The sequence below is a fragment of the Cervus elaphus genome, chromosome 4, assembly GCF_910594005.1.
Source record: "Cervus elaphus chromosome 4, mCerEla1.1, whole genome shotgun sequence".
NCBI lineage: Eukaryota > Metazoa > Chordata > Mammalia > Artiodactyla > Cervidae > Cervus > Cervus elaphus.
This window is the reverse complement of record NC_057818.1, coordinates 4,800,360-4,821,953: the sequence shown is the minus strand read 5'-3', so window position 1 is coordinate 4,821,953 and position 21,594 is coordinate 4,800,360. Positions and strand designations below refer to the sequence as shown.

Here is a 21,594-nt window from a genome sequence, read left to right as displayed (position 1 = left end):
GAGCAGGGGCAAAATAAAGATTCGGTTTCTTTCACAAGGGCCTTTTGTGTTCCCAGGAGCCTCCCTTCTCTGGGGATTGATCGGAGGGGGAAACACTTCTTTGGTCAACGAGTGGGATGAGAAGCGACGCGGCGGGCTCCCCCTGACACCCCGCGCCGAGCCGCGCTCCCCTGGCTGCCCCCTGGGCCCACCTGCGCCCTCCTCTCCGGGGCTCGCCCGCGCCCGCCCGGGGCGGCCGCCCCTCCCCCGAGGCGTGGCCCCTCGGCCCGCGGTGGGCAGGCTAGTCCGAGCCCGGGGGCCAACCGGCTCTTTCCTTCCTCCCCTCCCGCCCCGGCGCCCGCCCGCCCGCTCCGGGACCGCAGCCACGTCTGAAAGCGCCTCATTGTGCGCGCTCGGCTCCGGCCCGCCGCGCTGAGCGGCCGCACAGGTAGCGCGCGGCGCGGGGCCGGGCGCCCAGAGGGCTCCGAGGCTGCTTCTTGTCCTGCCCCCCGACCCCCACCCCGGGACGGCTCCCCCAACATCCCATTCTTACGACACCTTTCTTTTTTTTTAGGGGACTCCTGCCCGGTTTCCAGCGTCCCGCCGCCTTGGCTCTCCAGGTGCCTCCAATATTGACGGCCCCCGCTTGCTAAGTCCACGCCTTTCGGAGCGCCCTCCGCCCCGGGGTCACGGGTGCCCCTTCAGAGCCGTACGACCCTGCGGACTGTCCCGGCGAGGAGACAGCGGCTGCGGACGGAGCTGGGTGAAGGCGGCGTCCAGGAGTCTCGGCAGAGCCTGGGGCCAGAGGCGTCTGCCCCGGGCCGGGACACCTCGCCTGGGGTAAGTTGGTTCGTCCTCTCTCCGCGGGATGAGGGTGCGGGATGCCCACACCCTGGGCGGCCGGGCCCTCGGCCGGGGGCCCAGCTGGGGAGGCGGTGAGCTTGCAGCGCCCCGTGGGCTGTGCCAGTTGGAGCTGAGGGTGGTTTTTATGAGAACGTGAAAAGGGCATCGCTGGTTGGAAAGGGTCTTCCTGGGGCTTCAGCTTCACAGGTCACTTCTTGAGGATCCCTTGTCTCTTACAACTTGAGTTTCAAAGGGTATGGCTTTCATTAAAAAAAAAAAAAAAAACAGAAACAAAAAACTCTCCAAGGACTTTTTCCACGGAACCCTGAAGAAAAAGCAGCTCGGGCAAGTGAATTCGGAACCAGATCCAGCTGAATTTGAGTCTGGGGGCCCCTGCTCCCAGCTGCTGGACCATGGGCAGTAATAGAGACCGCCTCCCTGGGCCTCAGCATAGATGCCCAGTAGATGTTCACTCTCTTTTCTCTTCCCTCTTGTACTGGAGGCTCGAGGATGGGAAAAGTGAGGCCCCAAGAGTGGAAAAGCCTTGGCTGAGGTGAAGCCATGAGTGAGTGAGCCAAGTGCCAGAGCTAATAAGAATAGCAGGCTGCTCGGTGAGCCTGGCCATGCCAAGGGTTAGACTGTTCCATTTAATCCTCTCCAGACTGCCTGGTAGACGCTGCTAGAGCCTCCTTCTCAGAGTCAGCTGAAGCCCAGAGGTTATGAGTGACTGGCTCAAAGTCACACACCCCACTAGTTGTAGAGGACAATTTTAACCCAATCTGGCTTCAGAAGCCAGGGTTTCAGCCATGATTGACTATCTTCTGTTTGGGATGTATGGCTTCCCTGGTAGCTCAGTTGGTAAAGAATCTGCCTTGTAATGCAGGAGACCCAGGTTTGATTCCTGGGCTGGGAAGATACCCTGGAGAAGGGAATGGCAACCCACTCCAGTACTCTTGCCTGGAGAATCCCATGGACAGAGGAGCCTGGCGGGCTACAGTCCATGGGGTTGCAAGAGTTGGACATGAGTTAGTGAGTAAACCACCACCACCACTGCTGCCTAGGCTTGATTCTTCCTATTGTTAGGGTCACTTGAACTTGGTTGGGCTATTTTCTTTGAATTTTCCTTATGCACAAGCTTTCTCTTGGATTCATAGAACACAGTTGTGATGCAGGATTTTTCAAAGATCTTGAACAAATACTTTTCAGTGAACTATGTACCAGATATTATCTGAGTGCTTTAATATTAATTCATTTAATCTTCAAGCCTATGAGTTGAGTTATATTATTTCCCCTATTTATAAATTAAAAAAAAAAAAGCAAGCACAGAGAGATTAAGTAACTTGCTCAACTTGCTCAAGATCACCCAGTGAGTCATCAAATAGAGTTCATACTCTTAGCCCTTGTGCTAACCCTACTACCTGGTATGAGAGAGATAGAGTCTGGCTTCCAGGCTAGTCAGGAGATTTAGGTACAGAAATGCATGAACAAGAGTATTCTTTGTAGTGATAGTAGCATTAACAAAGATTTCCCAATATCACCTAATACTCAGTCCATATTAAAATTTCTCTGATTACCTCAAAGATATCTTCTGACACTGGGTTTGTCTGAATCAGAATCCAAACAAGATCTACATGTTGTCTTTGGTTGTTTTGTGTTGTTTTCTTTTTGTTGTTGTTGTTTCTGAAAATAAGTTTTATTTAAATAAGGGTTTAAATACATTACATAACATTAGAACTGAAGAGGACGGGGAAAAAAACCCCCCAAAATCAGTTTGTGACTTCACATGGCATTGGGCCGCTGTTGCTAGTGAGTTGCAAGATCTACAGCTATGACTGATACATCGGTTTGAAATTTGTTCCCTTGTCAGAAGTTGAACTATTAGAAGGTTGGCCTCACCTTCTAGTTTGGGAATCAATTATTTAGGATATATCTGGTCAAAAAGACCTTGGTGGCAAGCCAGATGTCCTGGCCCCTCACTAGAAGGTGGTTGCTCTAAGCTCTGCCCACCAGGTCACATTGGAGACAGCAAGGGATCTTTCCCCGACCACCAAAGTCTCCCTCTGGCAATATAGCCACCTCACCCATCCTCCATTCTCTGCTTCATCGAGGGCTGTCCAGGTGGTGATGTTCCCTCAGGACAGGGAACTCTGCAGAGGGACTGCTGAGGGACTTCCAGCCAGACACAGCCTCCTGTGATCCTGGGGCTCTGGACTTGGCTGAAGCATTACTGTTACTCCTTTGGTTCAGGCTGGACACTGCCAGGTGCCTCTGCTTAACCTCTGTTTAAATGAGGGACCCCAAGACTAGACAGCATGGCTCTGTTCAGTTTGTTGCATGAAGGAGTTCCACTAGTCCAAGTTAAAAGCAGACCCCAGATGGTTACATTATACAAGCTGCGAGGTGCTTAAACTTGTGACAGGGACAGAAGGGAATTTCTACTCATTGCAAGGAAATCCTCACTTAAGCCTCAGTGAGCCAAAAGCTCTTGAATCCATGAACCGTCAGCTGGTCATCCTTAGCAAGTCCAGTCTCTACCAGGAACTGTCCTTGGCCAGTCCAGTCTCAACCAGGAACTGGCATATGTTCTTGTGCTGGTCACCCTGTAGCTGAATTCCTTCTCCATCTAGATGCTCAGTGCAGTACCATTGCAGGCAAATTTCTTTCTAAACGCCTTCACTAGATTCTTTTTATCGTAATCATCAGCAATCCCCTGGACGGCAGTAATGGTCTTCCTGCCGTTTCTTCATCGAATCCTTATATGGATATAATCCTCAGTGCCAGCAGGAGGCAGATCAGTACCCTTCCTTGCATCAGCAAAGGGGTTCAAAGAATGGAGGTTCTGGATAGCGGACATAAATACGATTGAAGGCGGCCGCAGGAGACAGTGGGCAAGGGATACAGAGCCTTGGGAAGCGAGGGGGCTGGAAAGGGAGTCTGCTGAGTCCTCGGCGGCAGCTCAGTGACTGGGCCAAGTTGTTTTCTTCTAAAATAGTCCCTTCATTTTTTCTTTCCATGCCATTGACTGATAAAAATGATTTAGTCTTTTTTTTTTTTTTTGAATGATTTAGTCTTTTAAAAAATGATTTACTTTTTAAAAATAAATGAATCGAAGTAAGAGATTAAAAAAAATAAACCAGAGAATATTCCAGACTGTCCCTGCATGAGAGGGCTCAGTCCACACCAGGGAGCAGGTGCCAGAGAGGAATGGGTGAAACGTATCCCCTCCGCTCCCCGCCAGTGTTACTTTGGAGAAGAGGGGGAGTCCCAGACTTGGGGGCCTCCAGCTGTCAGGTGCACTGATTTAGGCCACGTTAGGTGCTGTGTAAGATGTGCTTTGGGGATCCCCAAAGTTCAGAGCCTTGGGAAAGGGCTTCTGTGTTGGTATCTGCTCATCTGCTCTGGAATGCCCGCTGCATGGCTCTGAGCCAAGGAGACTCGAAGCTCCTTTCCCAGACTAACTTGATTTCACTTCCCAGTAGGTTCCTGCAGGCAGGTCTGGTTACTCCAGCAGCATCTGGACTCTGTGACTGTAGCCGCCCTACCTCCGGCTGATGCCACACGGCTGCTCCCCAGGGCCATCAGGGGAATGGCAGATGTGGCCGGGGCTTAGGGCCAAGCATGTCTTCACCACCGCCGGCCCCAGCCCAGAGCCCTGAGACTGAGTGTGGGGTTGGAGCCCTTGACAAAGGGCAGGTGGTTTTCCATCCTCTGCCCCTCCCCTCTAGCCACCTAGGTACTCGGGTCAGCTGGAAGATGGTTTGGGGGTGCGTCTCTCCCTGCAATAAAAGCTGAGTCAGCAAACTCCACCCATGCCTCTTTGAATCGATTAAACAGAACTGATTGTTAATGATTGATGAAGTAATAAAACAAGAAAAAAAATGACCTGTAATCTGGCCACAGAATAATAACCACCAATATTCAGCATGCATCTTTCTGGATTTCTTTCTATACTAAATAATTTGTGGTTTTGTTTGTTTAAGTAACAGCTTTATTGAGATATAACTCACATTCTTTGAAGTTGTGTTAAGTGTACAGTTCACTGGTTTACAGTATATTCAGTCTTGTGCGTTAATCACGGGAAGGTTCATCCGTGTTGCAGCACGTATCAGTCCTTCATTCCTTCTTATTGCCAGAGGATATTCAGTTATATGAGTACACCACATTTTGCTTATCCATTCATCAACTGATAGGCATTTAGGATGTTTCCACTTTGGGGCTATTATGATTAATGCTGCTGTGAAAGTTCATGAGCACGTTTTTGTGTAGACATATATTTTTGGTTCTCTTGGATTTGTGTATTTTAGAGTAGAATTGCTGGATCACATGGTAATTCTATGTTTACTTGAGGGATGACCTGCTTTCCACAGCAATTCACCGTTTTACATTCCCACCAGCAGTCTATGAGGGTTCCAGTTTCACCATATTCTCACTAACACTGCTATTATCTGTCTTTTTTATTACAGCCAACCTAGAGGATGGGAAGTGGTATCCCAATGTAGTTTTGATTTGCATTTTCCTAATGACTGAAGCTATCAAGGATCTTTTCATGCACTTATAGACCATGTGTCCATCTTCTCTAGAGAAATATCCACTCAAATCTGTTGCTTATTTTAAAATCAGGGTTTTTTTTTTAAATTATTGTTCCATTGTAAGAGCTCTTTGTATATGGGTACAAGTCCCTTGCTATTGATATGATTTGCAAATATTTTCTCCCATCTGTGGATATCCTTTCAGTTTCTTGATGGTGTCCTTTGATATTCATGTATTTTTAACACACTGAAAGTTTTGCTGTGTGGTTTGTTTTTTTTTTTTCCACTCAGCATTATATAGTGAAGTGCTCTAAAGTTAGACAGCTGGAGTTCAAATTCTGACTGTTGTGTGTGGGCATGTTCCTGAACCTTTCTAAGCCTCAGCTTCCTCTTCTTTAGTTGAGTTCCTGAACCTTTCTAAGCCTCAGCTTCCTCTTCTTTAGTTGAGTTCCTGAACCTTTCTAAGCCTCAGTTTCCTCTTCTGTAAAATAGGGTAGCACATCAGACGCACCTGATAGGATTGTTGTGAGATACTCCTGATCTGATCTTCAGAGGAAGACAGGTGGTACGTAGGAAGCACTCACAGGTGGTATTCCATGATTCCCACACCACTGCAGGCATCCATCTTTCTACTCTCTCTCCCCTTTCCTCCCTCGGTGCTTTCCCATCTCTTGTTCTTCTTTTCTCTCTCCCTTCCCGTCTTTCCTCCTCTTTCTTGCCCTCCGTGTCAGCCTTCTCTCCAACAGATCCCCTGGGCTCCATCAGAGCTGGTTCGTCTCCAGGGGTGGCCCTTGATGCCTCAGGTCCACACATGCCTCATCCGAAATCTCTTTTCTTCAGCTTTTGGGATTCCTGAACAGAATGGCCTGCAGCTGATGCCAAACTGAGAGAAATCTGAGCCAGGGGGTGGTACCTAGGATTACTTTTCACTGCCTTAGACCGCAGGGCTGGGAGACGCTGGAGATGGAGGAGCTGCAGCCAGAGCGGGCCTGCGGGTGAGTCCGGCCCAGAGGGCAGATGCCTGTCCGCCCGCACCTGCCCTGCCGAGCCTCCTCTGCCCTGCGGCTCAGTGTTCCCATGGGCACGTCGGATAAAACGGGGACTCCTTCTGTCTCAGACCAAGAGCTAGTCAGGGATGACTACAAACTGTCGTTAACGTTAAGGTGCTCGGCAGAAAGAAATACAGGACAAGTGGGGAATCACTCCCTTCTGATTTGGATCACAGAGTGCCTGATATCGATTCAGCAAATATTTATTAATATCATCTCACTCAGGCTTTGGGGCAATCCCTGACATGACACTTACTGTCTTACTCTGACAGGATTCTTAACTTTTTTTTTAAAGCAATTCAATGATCTTAATATTAGGTTATTTTTTATTTGAAAAAAATAAGATTTTTGCAATCTCTACCTCCTGAAATGTGACATCAAGCGTACTTTTTTTTTTTTTTTAATGAGCGACTGAGCCCACATACCCTTTGCCTTATAGTTTGTAGGCACTGAATTTGTGAGTATACAGCTACTGTTTCTGAAAGGACAGACATTAAAAAACTGTACCTGTCAATGCAGGACCAGTTCCATGTTCTCCAGTGTGTGATGGGCAATGTGTCTTAGTGGCCTGAATACATAGGATCTCAGATCTCTACTATTGGAAAGCTAATCTTGCTAACCTGGGGTACAAAACAAAGTCCCTCCAGGCTTTTTGATAAAATTGATTGGCATTTTTCTATGGGCTATCATATTAGCTATTATTATAGAAAGCTCAGTCATGTCTGAGCTTTGCGACCCCATGGACTGTAGCCCACCAGGCTCCTCTGTCCATGGAGACTCTCCAGGCCAGAATACTGGAGTGGGTTATCATGCCTTCCTCCAGGGGATCTTCCCCACCCAGGGATGGAACCCAGGTCTCCTGCATTGCAGGCGGATTCTTTACCGTCTGAGCCACCAGGGAAGCCCATAGAAAGCAGGACAGAGCCCTTTTCTTTCTTAGGCCCTTTTCTTTCCTCCAAATTATTTACAGAACACGTTCCTTTTTCTGGCCGTGCCTAGTGGCTTGCAGGATCTTAAGTTCCCTGACCAGGGAGTGAACCCTGGCCCTTGGTGTGGAAAGCCCCGAGTCCTGACCACTGGACCACCAGGGAAGTCCTGACACTTTCCTCTTCACGTACTTCTTACTGAACTAAGTTTGTTTCAGAGGCCTGGAGGCAGGAACTATCTCTCTAATTATAATTGTACACTAATGATGTTCTGTATATAGTGAGGAGGAGGGAATAGAAGAGGTTTGGGGAAATTCAAGGCACAGTTCTGGGTAGATTGCATGGAACAGGGCAAGAACCAGTTGAAAGTCCTAGGCTGTGACGCTGTCAGCAGTGTCTGGTTGTGAGACGTCCAGGAAAGCACCAGTCACCAGGTTTTGCTTTCTTTAACAGAAAATCTGCCACGAATGGGGCTGGGTTCAGTGGGATGGTTTCTTTTTTTTTTTTTTTCCGTGAGATACTGTACCTACAGCCTCTCTGGCCTTCCTCTGACCCTTGAGCATGAAATGCTCCTTCTCGGAGCCTTCAGAGATGCTGCTTCATCTGACATACTGACCTCTTCTCTCTGCCTGCTCCCTCACACAGCCCTTCCCACAGTTATTCCTTGCTCAGCCATCAGATCCCAATTCAAAAAGCACTTGGCTAAGGAAAGACTTCCCTGCTTGCCCTCAGCTGCAGGCTCCCGCAGCACTGTCCTTGCCCTTCATTATATTTCTTATCAGTTCAGTTCAGTCGCTCAGTCGTGTCCAGCTCTTTGTGACCCCGTGGACACTTCCCATGCTTGTGGTTAAATGATCACTTGCTTCGTGGTGACCTTCTCAGCTAGAAATTAAGCTGAAGGCAGTGGCCACATGTCAATACTTACTTTCATGCTTTGCACATAGTAGCCACATAATAAATGTTTACAGAATGAATGATATAGTGCATGAACATACAATAAAGAATTTCATATAAAATTTTAGGCTATTTACAGAATTTCTAGTATGTATATGCTTTTTTCTTTTAGGTCTTATACACTTTAAAACTTTTATTTATTTTTATTTAAGTATAGTTTATTAACACTGTTTCAGGTGTATAGCAAATACATACATACACATATATATATACACATATGATTCTTCTCCAGTATAGGTTATTACAAAATATTGAATACAGCTCCCTGTGCTATACAGTAGGTCCTTATTATTTATTTTATATATAGTAGTGTATATCTGTTAATCCCAAATTTCCAGTTTATCCCCCTCCTCCGTTTGGTAACCACAAGTTTGTTTTCTATGTCTGTAAGTCTATTTCTGTTTTGTAAATAAGTTCATTTGTATCATTTTTTTTTTTTAGATTCCGTATATAAGTGATATCATAAAGTATTTGTGTTTCTCTGTCTGACTTAGTATGATAATCTCTAGGCCCATCTGTATTGCTGCAGATAGCATTATTTTATTCTTTTTAAGGCTTGGAAATATTCTATTGGATATATGTACCTTATCTTCTTTATCCATTCATCTGTTTATGGACATTCAGGTTGCTTAACAACAACAACAAATGAATATTGGGGTGCATGTATCTTTTTAATTAGAGCTGTCTTTTCAGGTATATGCCCAGGAATGGGATTGCTGGATCGTATGGTAGCTATTTTTAGTTTTTTGGGAATCTCCATACTCTTCTCCATAGTGGTTGCACCAGCTTAGTAATACGATTTCCATCAACATTGTAGGAAAGTTCCCAAAAGGAGAAAGCTCCACACACACAGAATTTTGTACCACTTCCTTGTATCACCTTTTCAAAAATTAGACAAATAATAAATATGTGCCCACAAACTATTACAAAGGATTCATAGGAGAGGCAGATGAGCCTTCCAGAGTGGGGACTTCATTGGGCAAAGGTTTAGGAGTGGGGCCACCCAGAGCCCCACACTGGGGGCCTGACACTTGGATTCAAACCCTGCCCTACCCCTCACCAGCTGTGTACTCATGTCTCTAAGCCCCATTGCCTCAACTAAAACACACAGGATGATTTTTACCTTCTAGGGACTTGGGGAGAATAAAATTCAATCAAGAAGATAAAATACACATCCCAGTGCCTGCCTGACATGTTCTTCCTCACTTGAACCCTGGGCCAGTTGGTGGTATGCTGAATGTAAGGTGGCTTCTCAGAAAACTCCCATCTGGGGCCTGGATTCTCTGGACACCCTGCGTGGGCAGGATGTTCCCATCTGCTTCCTAGTCCTGGAGTTCCAACTGGAGGATCAGATACCAGTTCCTGTATAGTGTGAGTCACTTAAGAAGACCTCTGGCCTCCCTGGAGCGCAGGTAACAAGCATCTCGGCCTGGGGGTAAGATCCTCCTTGCCAGGGGAGGGTGAGGCGAGCCCCGGCAGGTGTGTTTGGGCCCAAGTATCGGGGTCGTGTGAGAGGCCATTAGCCTGTGATCAGAAAGTGTCAGAAACCTCGAAATAAGTCCTGGTTTGTGGTCCCTTGCTGTCTCTCCAAACCTTGGGTCCTTTGTCTAAAAAATTGAGATCATAGGGAATTCCCTGGCGGTCCAGTGGTTGGGACGCCAAGCTTTCACTGCCGAGGGTCTGGGTTTGATCCCTGGTCAAGAAACTGGGAGCCCACAAGCTGAGTGCTACAGCCAAAATAAATAAATTAAACTAAAAAAACTGAGATCATAATGCCCACCTCAGGGGCTGTTGTGTTAAATCGCCTAGCTATATGCTTACTTAGTTGTTAAGTTGTATCCGTGACCCCATGGACTGTAGCCCACTAGGCTCCTCCGTCCATGGGATTTCCCAGGCAAGAATACTGGAGTGGGCTGCCATTCTCTTCTCTAGGGGATCTTCCAAATCCAGGGATTGAACCTGCATCTCTTGCATTGGCAGGTGGGTTCTTTACCACTAAGCCACTAAGGTAGCCCCAAATCACCTAGCCCTTGAGGTAATTTATGTCAGTAAAGAGGAGTCAGAGTTTCCTCCCTCTCCTAAACCCCGTTCTTGGGAAGCACACCCTCGAGGAGAGGGGGTAACGTGTGCAGAGCAGGCGGGTGGCTGCTGCCCAGGTGTTCCAGGGACCCAGGGAGGTACCGAGCAGGAAGCAAGAGCTCTTGGGCATCCTGCAGGCCCCTGACAAGGGGGGTGTCGATGGGGGCTCTGTGCTCACAGTCTAGATGCCAGCTGCCCTCAGTGGGGACATGGCCAGTGAAGGCATCTTGGTGGGGAGCAAATGCTGGGAAAGGAAAGAGGAAACTTCCAGGTCCTTCCCCTCCCGAGCGGCTCATCCTTCAGATGGCTGCAGGAAAAACAGTGCAAAGAGGAGAAAACTCTGGGACCTGGGGGTGTGGGGGCTGGGCTCGGTGTCCCTTTCATTCTGGAGGACCCTCTGTGGGACATTCTTTCTTAATTAGTTGGTATTGGCGTATAGTTGGTTTACAATGTTGTGTTAGTTTCCGCTGTATGGCAAAATGAATCAGTGATTCCGTCCATACCCACTCTTTTTCAGATTCTGTTCCCATTGGGTCATCACAGAGTACTGTGCTATAGCAGGTCCTTATTAGTCATCTCTTTTATATATAGTATATGTATATGTCAGTCTCAGTCCCCCACTTTATCCTTCCCTCTGCACCCCGGGACATTCTTAAGATCCACTAAAGGTGGAGAAGGAAATGGCAACCCACTCCAGTATTCTTGCCTGGAAAAATCCATGGACAGAGGAGTCTGGCGGGCTAAAGTCCATGGGATTACGTGACTGAGCATGTGTGCACGAGGGTGGAGGGAGATGGGTTGGTAGCAATAAACTGATAGAACTAAAAAAAAAAGAAAAAAAATCCACTAAAGGACTCCGGCGTGTTCGGGGGCTGCAGGGGGCCTGGGAGATGCTGGGATTCCAAGCATAGGTGAAACCTCAGGGGTCTTCTCTGGGCAGAGACTCCCCATGGTTCCTCCTCTCAGACACAGCTGACCACTACATCAGTAACAAGGGGCATGTGTGGCACTTTACCAAACCCTTTCCTCATATGTGTATGCAGCAGCATTCCTCTCGACAACCTTAAGATCAAAATGTTATCATCCCCATTTTACAAAGGAGGAAACTTGAGTCTTGGAGAACTTAAGTCGTTTGTCCCAGGTCTCCCAGCTCCTGAGTGGCATCAGAGAGACTCAAACCCAGCAAGAGAGACTTTCATTTCACGTCCATCTGGGAAAATGTATCCAGCCAGCTGCTCGTGCCCGCCCAGCTCCAGCCAGGGGAAGGGCAACTAGACTCCCACCCGAGGGGAACTTCTGTCAGTCTAGGAAGACAGAGCCCTCCCAGCGTCCAGGGCCATCTGACCCAGCCCCTCTCCTGCCTTCCAGGCCCTGAAAAACCTCCAGGCCTCTCCCATGGATCTTTGATCGAGGTGGGCAGCCCTCCCAGCAGCCCCGGACAGCAGTAAGTAACCTCGGCATGGAAAGGGGCCTGCCCTCATCTCTCCCCTTCTCTGGCTCCGTCCTTCCGCTCCCTTAGCTGGTTCCTTCTGCCAACTCCCACCAATCCAGAAGGATATCCTCCCTTGGGAATCCATGCTTCCTGTAGGACTTCACTCTCCATGGGTGAGAGCAACACTTCTATTCTTTGTCTATTTATTTTTAACAGCAAAAGTGATATCTGCTTATTTAAAAAGTCAAACAATGCAGAAGCACACTACGCAGAAAGTGCAAGTTTTTGGTGATGAGAGTTACTACATGCCCCAGCCCCCGGGGCTCATCCCGGTACTCCAGGACCACAATGAATCCCCTTTTACAGATGGGTGAACTGAGTCACAGAGCAACTAAGTGTTTGCTCCGAGATCACAGGCTAGGAAGTGGCTGAGTTGGGAAGGCTCTGCTAAATCACCCAGCAAGCTATTTAGGTAAACAACCTAAAATTGCTCCCCTATAAGAATTTTAAGCAAAAAGCAGGACTTCCGTTTTTCATATATGTTGCCCCTGGAGAAAGAAAAGGGCTGCAGGAGAGAAAGAGAGACAAATGGAAAATTATTGCCCATAGTCTTGTGCAACTGGCCTTTGGCTCTGCGAAGACTGCTCATGCCTTCAAGTCGCGCTCCTGACTTGGGAGGTCCCCAGTGGGATGGTCTCTCTGGGGCGGTGGGCAAGTTCCAGGGCTGCTCCCCGGCATCCCCAGACGGGATGTGGGATGGGCGAGCGGCCCCTGGTCCCCGACGGCTACTGCCCGCTCTGTCTGCAGGTCTGCGGCCGGCGGCATGTGGCTGCGGCGCGTCTCCAGCACGGCGGTGACCGCGCTCCTGCTAGCGCAGACCGGCCTCCTGCTCTTCTTGGTCTCCCGGCCCAGACTGCCGCCCCCGGCGAGCGGCGAGGAGCGCGTGCACGTGCTGGTGCTGTCCTCGTGGCGCTCGGGCTCATCCTTCGTGGGCCAGCTCTTCAGTCAGCACCCCGACGTCTTCTACCTGATGGAGCCTGCGTGGCACGTGTGGGCCGCCCTGTCGCAGGGCAGCGCCCTGGCGCTCCACATGGCGGTACGCGACCTGGTGCGTTCCGTCTTCCTCTGCGACATGGACGTGTTCGACGCCTACCTGCCATGGAGGCGCAACCTGTCGGACCTCTTCCAGTGGGCGGAGAGCCGGGCGCTGTGCTCGCCGCCCGCCTGCAGCGCCTTCCCGCGCGGCGCCATCAGCAGCGAGGCGGTGTGCAAGCCGTTGTGCGCGCGGCGGCCGTTCGGCCTGGCGCAGGAGGCCTGCCGCTCCTACAGCCACGTGGTGCTCAAGGAGGTGCGCTTCTTCAACCTGGAGGTGCTCTACCCGCTGCTCAGCGACCCCGCGCTCCGCCTGCGCATCGTGCACCTGGTGCGCGACCCGCGCGCCGTGCTGCGCTCGCGCGAGCAGACGGCCAAGGCGCTGGCGCGCGACAACGGCATCGTGCTGGGCACCAACGGCAAGTGGGTGGAGGCCGACCCGGAGCTGCGCGTGGTGCGGGAGGTGTGCCGCAGCCACGTGCGCATCGCCGAGGCGGCCAGGAGCAAGCCGCCGCCCGCCCTGCGCGGCCGCTACCGCCTGGTGCGCTTCGAGGACCTGGCGCGGGCGCCGCTGCCCGAGATCCGAGAGCTGTACGCCTTCGCGGGCCTGAGCCTCACGCCGCAGCTCGAAGCCTGGATCCACAACATCACGCACGGCGTCGGGCCCGGCGCGCGCCGCGAGGCCTTCAAGACCACGTCGAGGGACGCGCTCAACGTCTCGCAGGCTTGGCGCCACGCCCTGCCCTTCGCCAAGATCCGCCGTGTGCAGGAGCTGTGTGCTGGCGCGCTGCAGCTTCTGGGCTACCGGCCCGTGTTCTCCGAGGACGAGCAGCGCGACCTCAGCCTGGACCTGGTGCTGCCGCGCGGCCCGAGCAGCTTCAGCTGGGCCTCGTCCACTGCCGAGCGCCCCGGGCCGTAGCATAGGCCCCCAGCTGGGGCTGGCAGTCACCAGGGCCAGGAGACCCACGCGTGGTGCCAAAGGGGCTGGGCATGCGGTGGCCCAGAGTTTGGGAGGTCACACCTGTAGCAGGCCAGGACCAAGTTCCCAAACTAGTTTCTTTCTGCCCACTTCTCTTTCTTTCGAGTCCTCTTTAGGAGCTGAATGGTTTCCCCCGGTGGCTCAGCAGTAAAGAATCTGCCTGCAGTGCAGGAGACCCAGGTTTGATCCCTGCGTCGGGAAGATCCCCTGGAGGAGGGCATGGCAACCCACTCCACCATTCTTGCCTGGAGAATCCTATGGACAGAGGCGCCTGGTGGGCTGCAGTCCATGGGGGCAAAGAATCAGACGTGACTGAAGTGACTAATCAACAGCACTTAGGAGCTGAATTACCCACAGGAACACTCTTCATAGAAAGCAGACTGGTTCCCCCACTTCTGGGCACAGGGAATAAGTTCAGATGACTTGGCTCCTTCTCCAGCACTTTCTTTCCTTCTCAGTCTCCCTCAGAATGCATCATACTGCAGCTGAGAAGGTTGGTCCAGCCCTACCTGGGCCTGGAGGGATAATGTGGCCAGCTGGCCCCGGAAGTCAGTACATCTCCCCCTCCACGGCACACGCCCCAGACTCTGTGATGACTTGGCTCCTTCTGCAGCACTTTCTTTCCTTCTCAGTCTCCTTCAGGATGCCTCATCCTGCAGCTGAGAAGGCAGGCCCAGCCCTACCTGGGACTGGAGGGGTACTGTGGCCAGCTGGCCCCTGAAGTCAGTACATCTCCCGCTCCATGGCACCCCCCCCCCAGACTCTGTTCCCCCAAATCCTCTGGCACCACGTGCCACCAAAGCCAATGCTTTTATATTCATCTGTATTTTCAGCAAGAAATCAGCCAAGTTTCTATCTTGGGGTCTCCCCTTAGTCTCTCTCTGACCCAATCTCCCAGGAGCCCACACGACCCCATCACCTGCCTAAGTAAGGTGAACCTTTGATTTGTCCTGATGGGAAAGTTCCTAGTTACGGAAATAAACATATTTAACCTGTGATACAAACTAGAGTTTATGGCCTGTAAAGTTGGAGAAGCAAAATGCAAAAGTGAAGAGACTTGTCCAAAGCTACAGGATGAAAAGGAAGATGAAGAGAGAGAGGGAGGTTTGCTCTGGGACCATAGTGGGGAGGAGAGGGGGCATCAGGCCTGCAGAGACCTGTCTCCTGGACCAAGAAGGGTCAGATTTTCCCATCCTGTTTGCCCAAGGGCTCAGCAGTCGGCCGTAGCTAGGACCGCAGCTGCGAGGTGAGATGTGGGAAGTGGTAAGCTCGGGGTTCAGAGTGCAGAATCTAGGGAGCTTCCTGGATAAGCCTGGAGGGAGGCAGTGAGCAGACAAAGTGGAGGGAAGGAAGGCTGGGCAGGCTCGGGCAGCAAGCCAGGCAGAGCGTGTGGCAGAGCAAGAGGCTGGCAGCAAGATCAGTGCCTGGAGGGCAAGTCACGGGGTGGGTGTAACTAGATAAAGCTTGCCAGGAGCTTGGAAGAAAAAAGGCTCTAGGGTGGCTGTCCTCCTGTGGTCCTTCTGTGCCAGGCCCTGGAGGAGAACAAAATACAGTTCCTAGCTGCAAGCTACAGCACCCTGGCTCCACCAGCAGAGGGTCTTATGAAACAGAGGCTGGATTTTAAAAACGGAGGTGGGGGGTAGGCGAAAGGGGAGGATATGTAAGAGCTAGTCTTGAATTCAGGAAGTAAAAGCCAACAAGTGCTCAAAAAATGTTGAAAATGAGGGAGAAGGGTCACAGAACCTCTGGGAAGGACAGGGGAGCAGATTGGAGTCCACACAAATAGAATACCCGTTACAACGGAATACAGAGCTGGTCTGCGGACTGACAGTTGCCACCAGAACACCTAAGCCTATTCCCGCTGGGAGGGAGGGAGCTGCTCTCGCTGAGGCCATCAGTCACCAGGAGGGATTCTGGAGGTTGCTGGCTTCCCCTTCTCAGCCTGGTGGGACCTGGATTGTAGACCCACGTCCTCACTGCAAAGCAGGCAGGTCAAGGGCAATCTGGCACTTTCCATTTCTTTCCTCGCAAGGAGCAGATGGATACTGACCTTGAAGCCGAAACTTCAGGATGCCTCAGTTAAGGACCTGTCTAGCTGTAGAAACTTCAGGCCCTATAAAGCTTCCATCTGCCCCTTCTCACAATAGAAGAAGGTATTTAAAATGCAGAATTTATTGATGACTTAGGCTAGGGTCACATGGCTTAATATATGGGCTGGAACTCAAAAACTTACATCTTTGACTTCGATGCTTATGGTTCTAGCAAGTAAACTGAGCTGGGGATGCAGCAGAAGACTCCATCACAGGCTTCAAAAGCCATATCATTACCCAGAGGTGTGGGTCTCTCAGTGTCAAGGAGCTGTCCTGACATTTTGGGGGTTTTTTTGTTTGTTTTCAGTTTTATTGAGGAAGAATTGACATGCATCATTCTATAAGTTTAAGGTGTACAGCGTGATGGTTTGATTTACCTATATTGGGAAATGATTACGGTACTAGGTTTAATTAACATCAGTCACCTCAGATAGATACAATAAAAAGAGGAGAAAAACACAATTTTAAAATTTATAAATGTTATGAGGGAAATCTCTGGCTGTCTAGTGGTTGGGACTCTGCGCTCTCACTGCCAAGGGCCCAGGTTCAGTCCCTGATGGGGGAAATAGGATCCTGCAAGCCACATGGCGTGGCCAAAAATAAAATAAAAATGTTCTAAGAGATGGAGATTTAATGCCTCCACCTCTTCTCATCTTCTCTCCAAAATTTTATTGTACTTTTAGTTACATAATTGACCTATAGTGCTACATAAGTTCCAGGTGCACAACATAGTGGTTCGATATTTTTAAATGTTACAAAATGATCGCCTCTGTCCTGGCATTGAGCTGCAAACATCTCAAGGTGGGCAGTGGGCTGGGGTAATGGGGCCCCTGCCACCGGCCCCTTTCCTCGCCATATGTGGCCCCCCCACCCCAGGATAGCCTCTGGGGATAAAAGCAGACTCCTGGCCCCACCTGGAAGGAGCACATGGTTAAGTGGAGGAGTCAGCCGGGAAATCTGCAACGTGCTATGTTTGGGCAAAGAAGGTCCAGCCAGAGGTTCATGGTGCCAGAGGCTGACACGCAGTCACCGATCCCTAGTGGGATCCAGGAAGGCATTTGGGTTGGGGCTCGGAGCCCAGCCTGATCCTGGCATCCACAAGTTTCGTTTGTCCCTGCCAGGGTCACAGGTTGTCTCGGAGACAGCTCAGTGAATGGCTTTTGCTGTGTGACCCACTCCTTCTCACCTGTCTCCTGAGGTTCCAGGATGCCAGTGACTGGCTCTCAGATGTTGCTGCCTGCATATGGGCCTTCTGGACAAGTCTCTGCAAGAGCTGCAGGGCACAGCGGGTTTCCAGCAAGCCCCTAGGTGAACCCAGATAAGGTTTCAGGACAAAGTGCCCAGTCCAGTGTTTTCATGAGTTAGCCCTGGGTCAGGCCCTGGAACAGAATAGTCAAAGCCTTTGCTCTGGTGGGGAGTGCAGATGCTAAGTAAAAAGTCCTATAAATAAATATGCAACTATTGATTGTGCTCTAAGAATAAATAATAAGAATGGGTAAAGGGTGGCCTACTTTACTGTGGAGAGTCAGGAAAACATTTTTGAAGAGAAATTTTTAGTTCAAATAAAGGATGGATAGGAGTTCATTGAGCACAGGATGAAGAGGCAGAGAGTGACTGAGGGATTGGTCCCCTTGGAATCAAGTTTCCAAATAAAATAGACAAAATAAAAGACTCACTCCTGGGAATCCAAGCTCGTGGTGGGAGAGGACCCCAGGAGATGACTGAGTTTGTGTATCTATAGTAAAGATTCCTAGAAATAGAACTGCTGGATCAAACAGCATCCATCTTTTAAATGTGAAAATGCCAAATTACTCCAAAAATGAAGTACCAACTTATACTCTCTGGAATGGTGTCAGGAATGCCCTTGTCACCCTTTTCTACTGAACGCCCCCCATCATCTATAAAGAGGTAAATAATTCTCATTTTTACCTACCTAATGGAATAGTTGGGCTTTCCTCGTGGTTCAGATGGTAAAGAATCTGCCTCAATGCAGGAGACCCAGGTTCAGTCCCTGAGTTGGGAAGATCCCCTGGAGAAGGAAATGGCAACTCACTCCAGTATTCTTGCCTGGAGAATTCCGTGGACAGAGGAGCCTGGTGGGCTATAGTGCATGGGTCACAAAGAGTCTGACACAACTAAAGCAATACACATTCACTGTTACAGTACTACTAGGAACAATCTTGTCTGTATCTCCTGGTACCAATGCTGTAGGATATTTGCCTAGGAGCTAAATATGTAGATCATGAGTATCTTCATTCAACATTATTCCAGATGGTTGTTATCTATTTATGGGCTTCCCAGGTAGCTCAGTGGTAAAGAATTTGCCTGCAATGCAGCAGACATGGGTTTGGTCCCTGGGTCAGGAAGATCCTGACCCTGGAGTTTCCTCCTGGAAGAGGAGATTGCAATCCACTCCAGTACTCTTGCTTGGACAATCCCATAGACAGAGGAGTCTGGTGGGCTACAGTCCATGAGGTCCCAAAGAGTTGACACAACTGAGCATGCATATATCTGTTTATGCCTCCATAGTTCCAGCTGCCCTACAACCTCAATAACAATCAGCATTCTCAGACTTCAAAATTTTTGGCTGTTGGGTGGTTGACAAGTGACATCTCATTGTGATTCATTTTGTGTTTCACTGATTAATGAGGTTAAGCATCTTTTCCTATTAATATTTTTGTTGGCCACTTGTATTTCTCTATCCAGGTCTTTTGTTTGTCATTTTCTTATTGATTTTTAGAAGTACTTGATATGTTCTGAATGCCACTCCTATGTCAGTGATTTGTATTTCAGATATTGTCTCCCAGTTTGTGACTTGTCTTTATATTTTCTTTGTGATAACCCTTGTATAACACAAGACCTTAAAGTAATTAAATTTACCCATTTTTCCTTTATGGTCTTTGATTTTTGTATCTAGTTTAAGAACTCCTTTACCATCATGGACATAAAGATATTCGACATTGTCTTCTGAAAGTTTCATAGTTCTTCATCTCACTGTAAGTGAAATGGAGGTGGTGGGTGGCTAAAAAATAAACACACACACCAAGTTTTTGTTTGCTTTATATATGCTTCATAATTTTCTTGTAAGTTTGTGTTTTTCCTGAAGTTGTGTTGTTTTTCAGGGTTTTTTTCCCCCACTGAGAGAAAAAATGGTACCTTCTTCACCCTGTTCTTAAAATTGTGAGATTCTTAACCAGTTTGTCTGTTGCTGAAATCTATTTCATTATTTTTCCTGAGGATATTCCTCCTTCTGTTCCTATCTGGTTAGGTGGCTACTAGTACTGTTGCACAGAAGTCCATCTAAGACTCCTGGTTAAATCCACTATTTTTTTTTTTTTTTTGGGCCCATCTTTCTCTTAGTCATCACTCTTTTTTTTTTTTTTTCATTTATTTTATTAGTTGGAGGCTAATTACTTCACAACATTGCAGTGGGTTTTGTCATACATTGATATGAATCAGCCATAGAGTTACACGTATTCCCCATCCCGATCCCCCCTCCCACCTCCCTCTCCACCCGATTCCTCTGGGTCCTCCCAGTGCACCAGGCCCGAGCACTTGTCTCATGCATCCCACCTGGGCTGGTGGTCTGTTTCACTATAGATAATATACATGCTGTTCTCTCGAAATATCCCACCCTCGCCTTCTCCCACAGAGTTCAAAAGTCTGTTCTGTATTTCTGTGTCTCTTTTTCTGTTTTGCATATAGGGTTATCATTACCATCTTTCTAAATTCCATATATATGTGTTAGTATGCTATAATGTTCTTTATCTTTCTGGCTTACTTCACTCTGTATAATGGGCTCCAGTTTCATCCATCTCATTAGAACTGGTTCAAATGAATTCTTTTTAATGGCTGAGTAATATTCCATGGTGTATATGTACCACAGCTTACTTACCCATTCGTCTGCTGATGGACATCTAGGTTGCTTCCATGTCCTGGCTATTATAAACAGTGCTGCGATGAACATTGGGGTGCACGTGTCTCTTTCAGATCTGGTTTCCTCAGTGTGTATGCCCAGGAGTGGGATTGCTGGGTCATATGGCAGTTCTATTTCCAGTTTTTTAAGAAATCTCCACACTGTTTTCCATAGTGGCTGTACTAGTTTGCATTCCCATCAACAGTGTAAGAGGGTTCCCTTTTCTCCACACCCTCTCCAGCATTTATTGCTTGTAGACTTTTGGATAGCAGCCATCCTGACTGGCGTGTAATGGTACCTCATTGTGGTTTTGATTTGCATTTCTCTGATAATGAGTGATGTTGAGCACCTTTTCATGTGTTTGTTATCCATCTGTATGTCTTCTTTGGAGAACTGTCTGTTTAGTTCTTTGGCCCACTGTTTGATTGGGTCATTTATTTTTCTGGAATTGAGCTTCAGGAGTTGCTTGTTTATTTTTGAGATTAATCCTTTGTCTGTTGCTTCATTTGCTATTATTTTCTCCCAATCTGAGGGCTGTCTTTTCACCTTGCTTATAGTTTCCTTTGTTGTGCAAAAGCTTTTAAGTTTCATTAGGTCCCATTTGTTTATTTTTGCTTTTATTTCCAATATTCTGGGAGGTGGGTCATAGAGGATCCTACTGTGATTCATGTCGGAGAGTGTTTTGCCTGTGTTCTCCTCTAGGAGTTTTATAGTTTCTGGTCTTACATTTAGATCTTTAATCCATTTTGAGTTTATTTTTATGTATGGTGTTAGAAAGTGTTCTAGTTTCATTCTTTTACAAGTGGTTGACCAGTTTTCCCAGCACCACTTGTCAAAGAGGTTGTCTTTTTTCCATTGTATATCCTTGCCCCTTTGTCGAAGATAAGGTGTCCATAGGTACGTGGATTTATCTCTGGGCTTTCTATTCTGTTCCATTAATCTATATTTCTGTCTTTGTGCCAGTACCATACTGTCTTGATTAGTCATCACTCTTTAACTTCCTTGGGGTACATACTCAACTTCCCTTAGAAAGGTCATGTAAAAGATACATTTTCTAAAGAAAGAAAAAGATACATTTTCTGAGTTCTGTAAGTCTAAATGGCTTTTTAAAAATTTCTAAATTCACAATCTGACTGAGAATAGAATTCTAAATTCAAAATAATGTTTCCTGATATGATGCATCATTGATTGTTATATAATCTTAAAATAATTGGTTTCTTCCACTTCTTTTACACTCTGCTAGTCTGGGAAATGTACCAAAAGACAGCATTGTTAAATATTTTATGACTTTAAAAAATGCTTACTGTTTTTGTTTTAGAAAAGTTTCTTGTTTGAGGAAAATCCCAGTTGTAGTGTTAGAGAATTGGTATCAGAAAGCTTCAAAAACCAAGGCTTTCAAGAGGGAACTCTAATTAACAATGTTGTTAATGTCCTTGAATTAAAAGGAAAACATAATGTATTTTGTATTCAATGCTTTTTAATGAACTCTTGAATAACACAAGATCTTAATTAAATTTACACATCCTTTCCTTTATGGTCTTTGTTTTTTATGTCTAAGAACCCCTTCACTATCATGAGACAAAGATATTCAACACTGTCTTCTGAAAGTTTTATAGTTCTTCATCTCACTATAAGTGAAACAAGGAGGTGGTGGGTGTCTAAAAAATACACGCACACACACAAAGTTTTTGTTTGCTTTATATTTGCTTCATAATTTCTGTAGGTT

The 21,594-nt window shown here is 48.0% G+C and overlaps 1 protein-coding gene across 3 annotated transcripts; it reads left to right on the top strand.

Annotated features, from left to right (window-relative positions):
* The first annotated feature begins 678 nt into the window (after window positions 1-678).
* On the top strand, window positions 679-18,846 carry CHST6 (carbohydrate sulfotransferase 6). Of its 3 annotated transcripts, none has more exons than XM_043898080.1 (4): window positions 679-819; window positions 9,411-9,692; window positions 11,728-11,803; window positions 12,599-18,846. In XM_043898080.1, exon 4 carries the CDS (start codon window positions 12,615-12,617, stop codon window positions 13,800-13,802), a length of 1,188 nt encoding a protein of 395 aa, XP_043754015.1. In that variant the 5' UTR covers window positions 679-819; window positions 9,411-9,692; window positions 11,728-11,803; window positions 12,599-12,614; the 3' UTR covers window positions 13,803-18,846. The 3 variants fall into 3 exon arrangements, with proteins under 3 accessions (XP_043754015.1, XP_043754017.1, XP_043754016.1); XM_043898081.1 differs by having other exon boundaries at window positions 681-819; window positions 9,503-9,692; XM_043898082.1 differs by lacking the exon at window positions 9,411-9,692.
* Window positions 18,847-21,594: the final 2,748 nt, after the last annotated feature.

Coding starts and splice junctions, on each gene's coding strand:
- CHST6 (XM_043898082.1), top strand. CDS start 12,615: ATGTGGCTGCGGCGCGTCTCCAGCACGGCGGTGACCGCGCTCCTGCTA.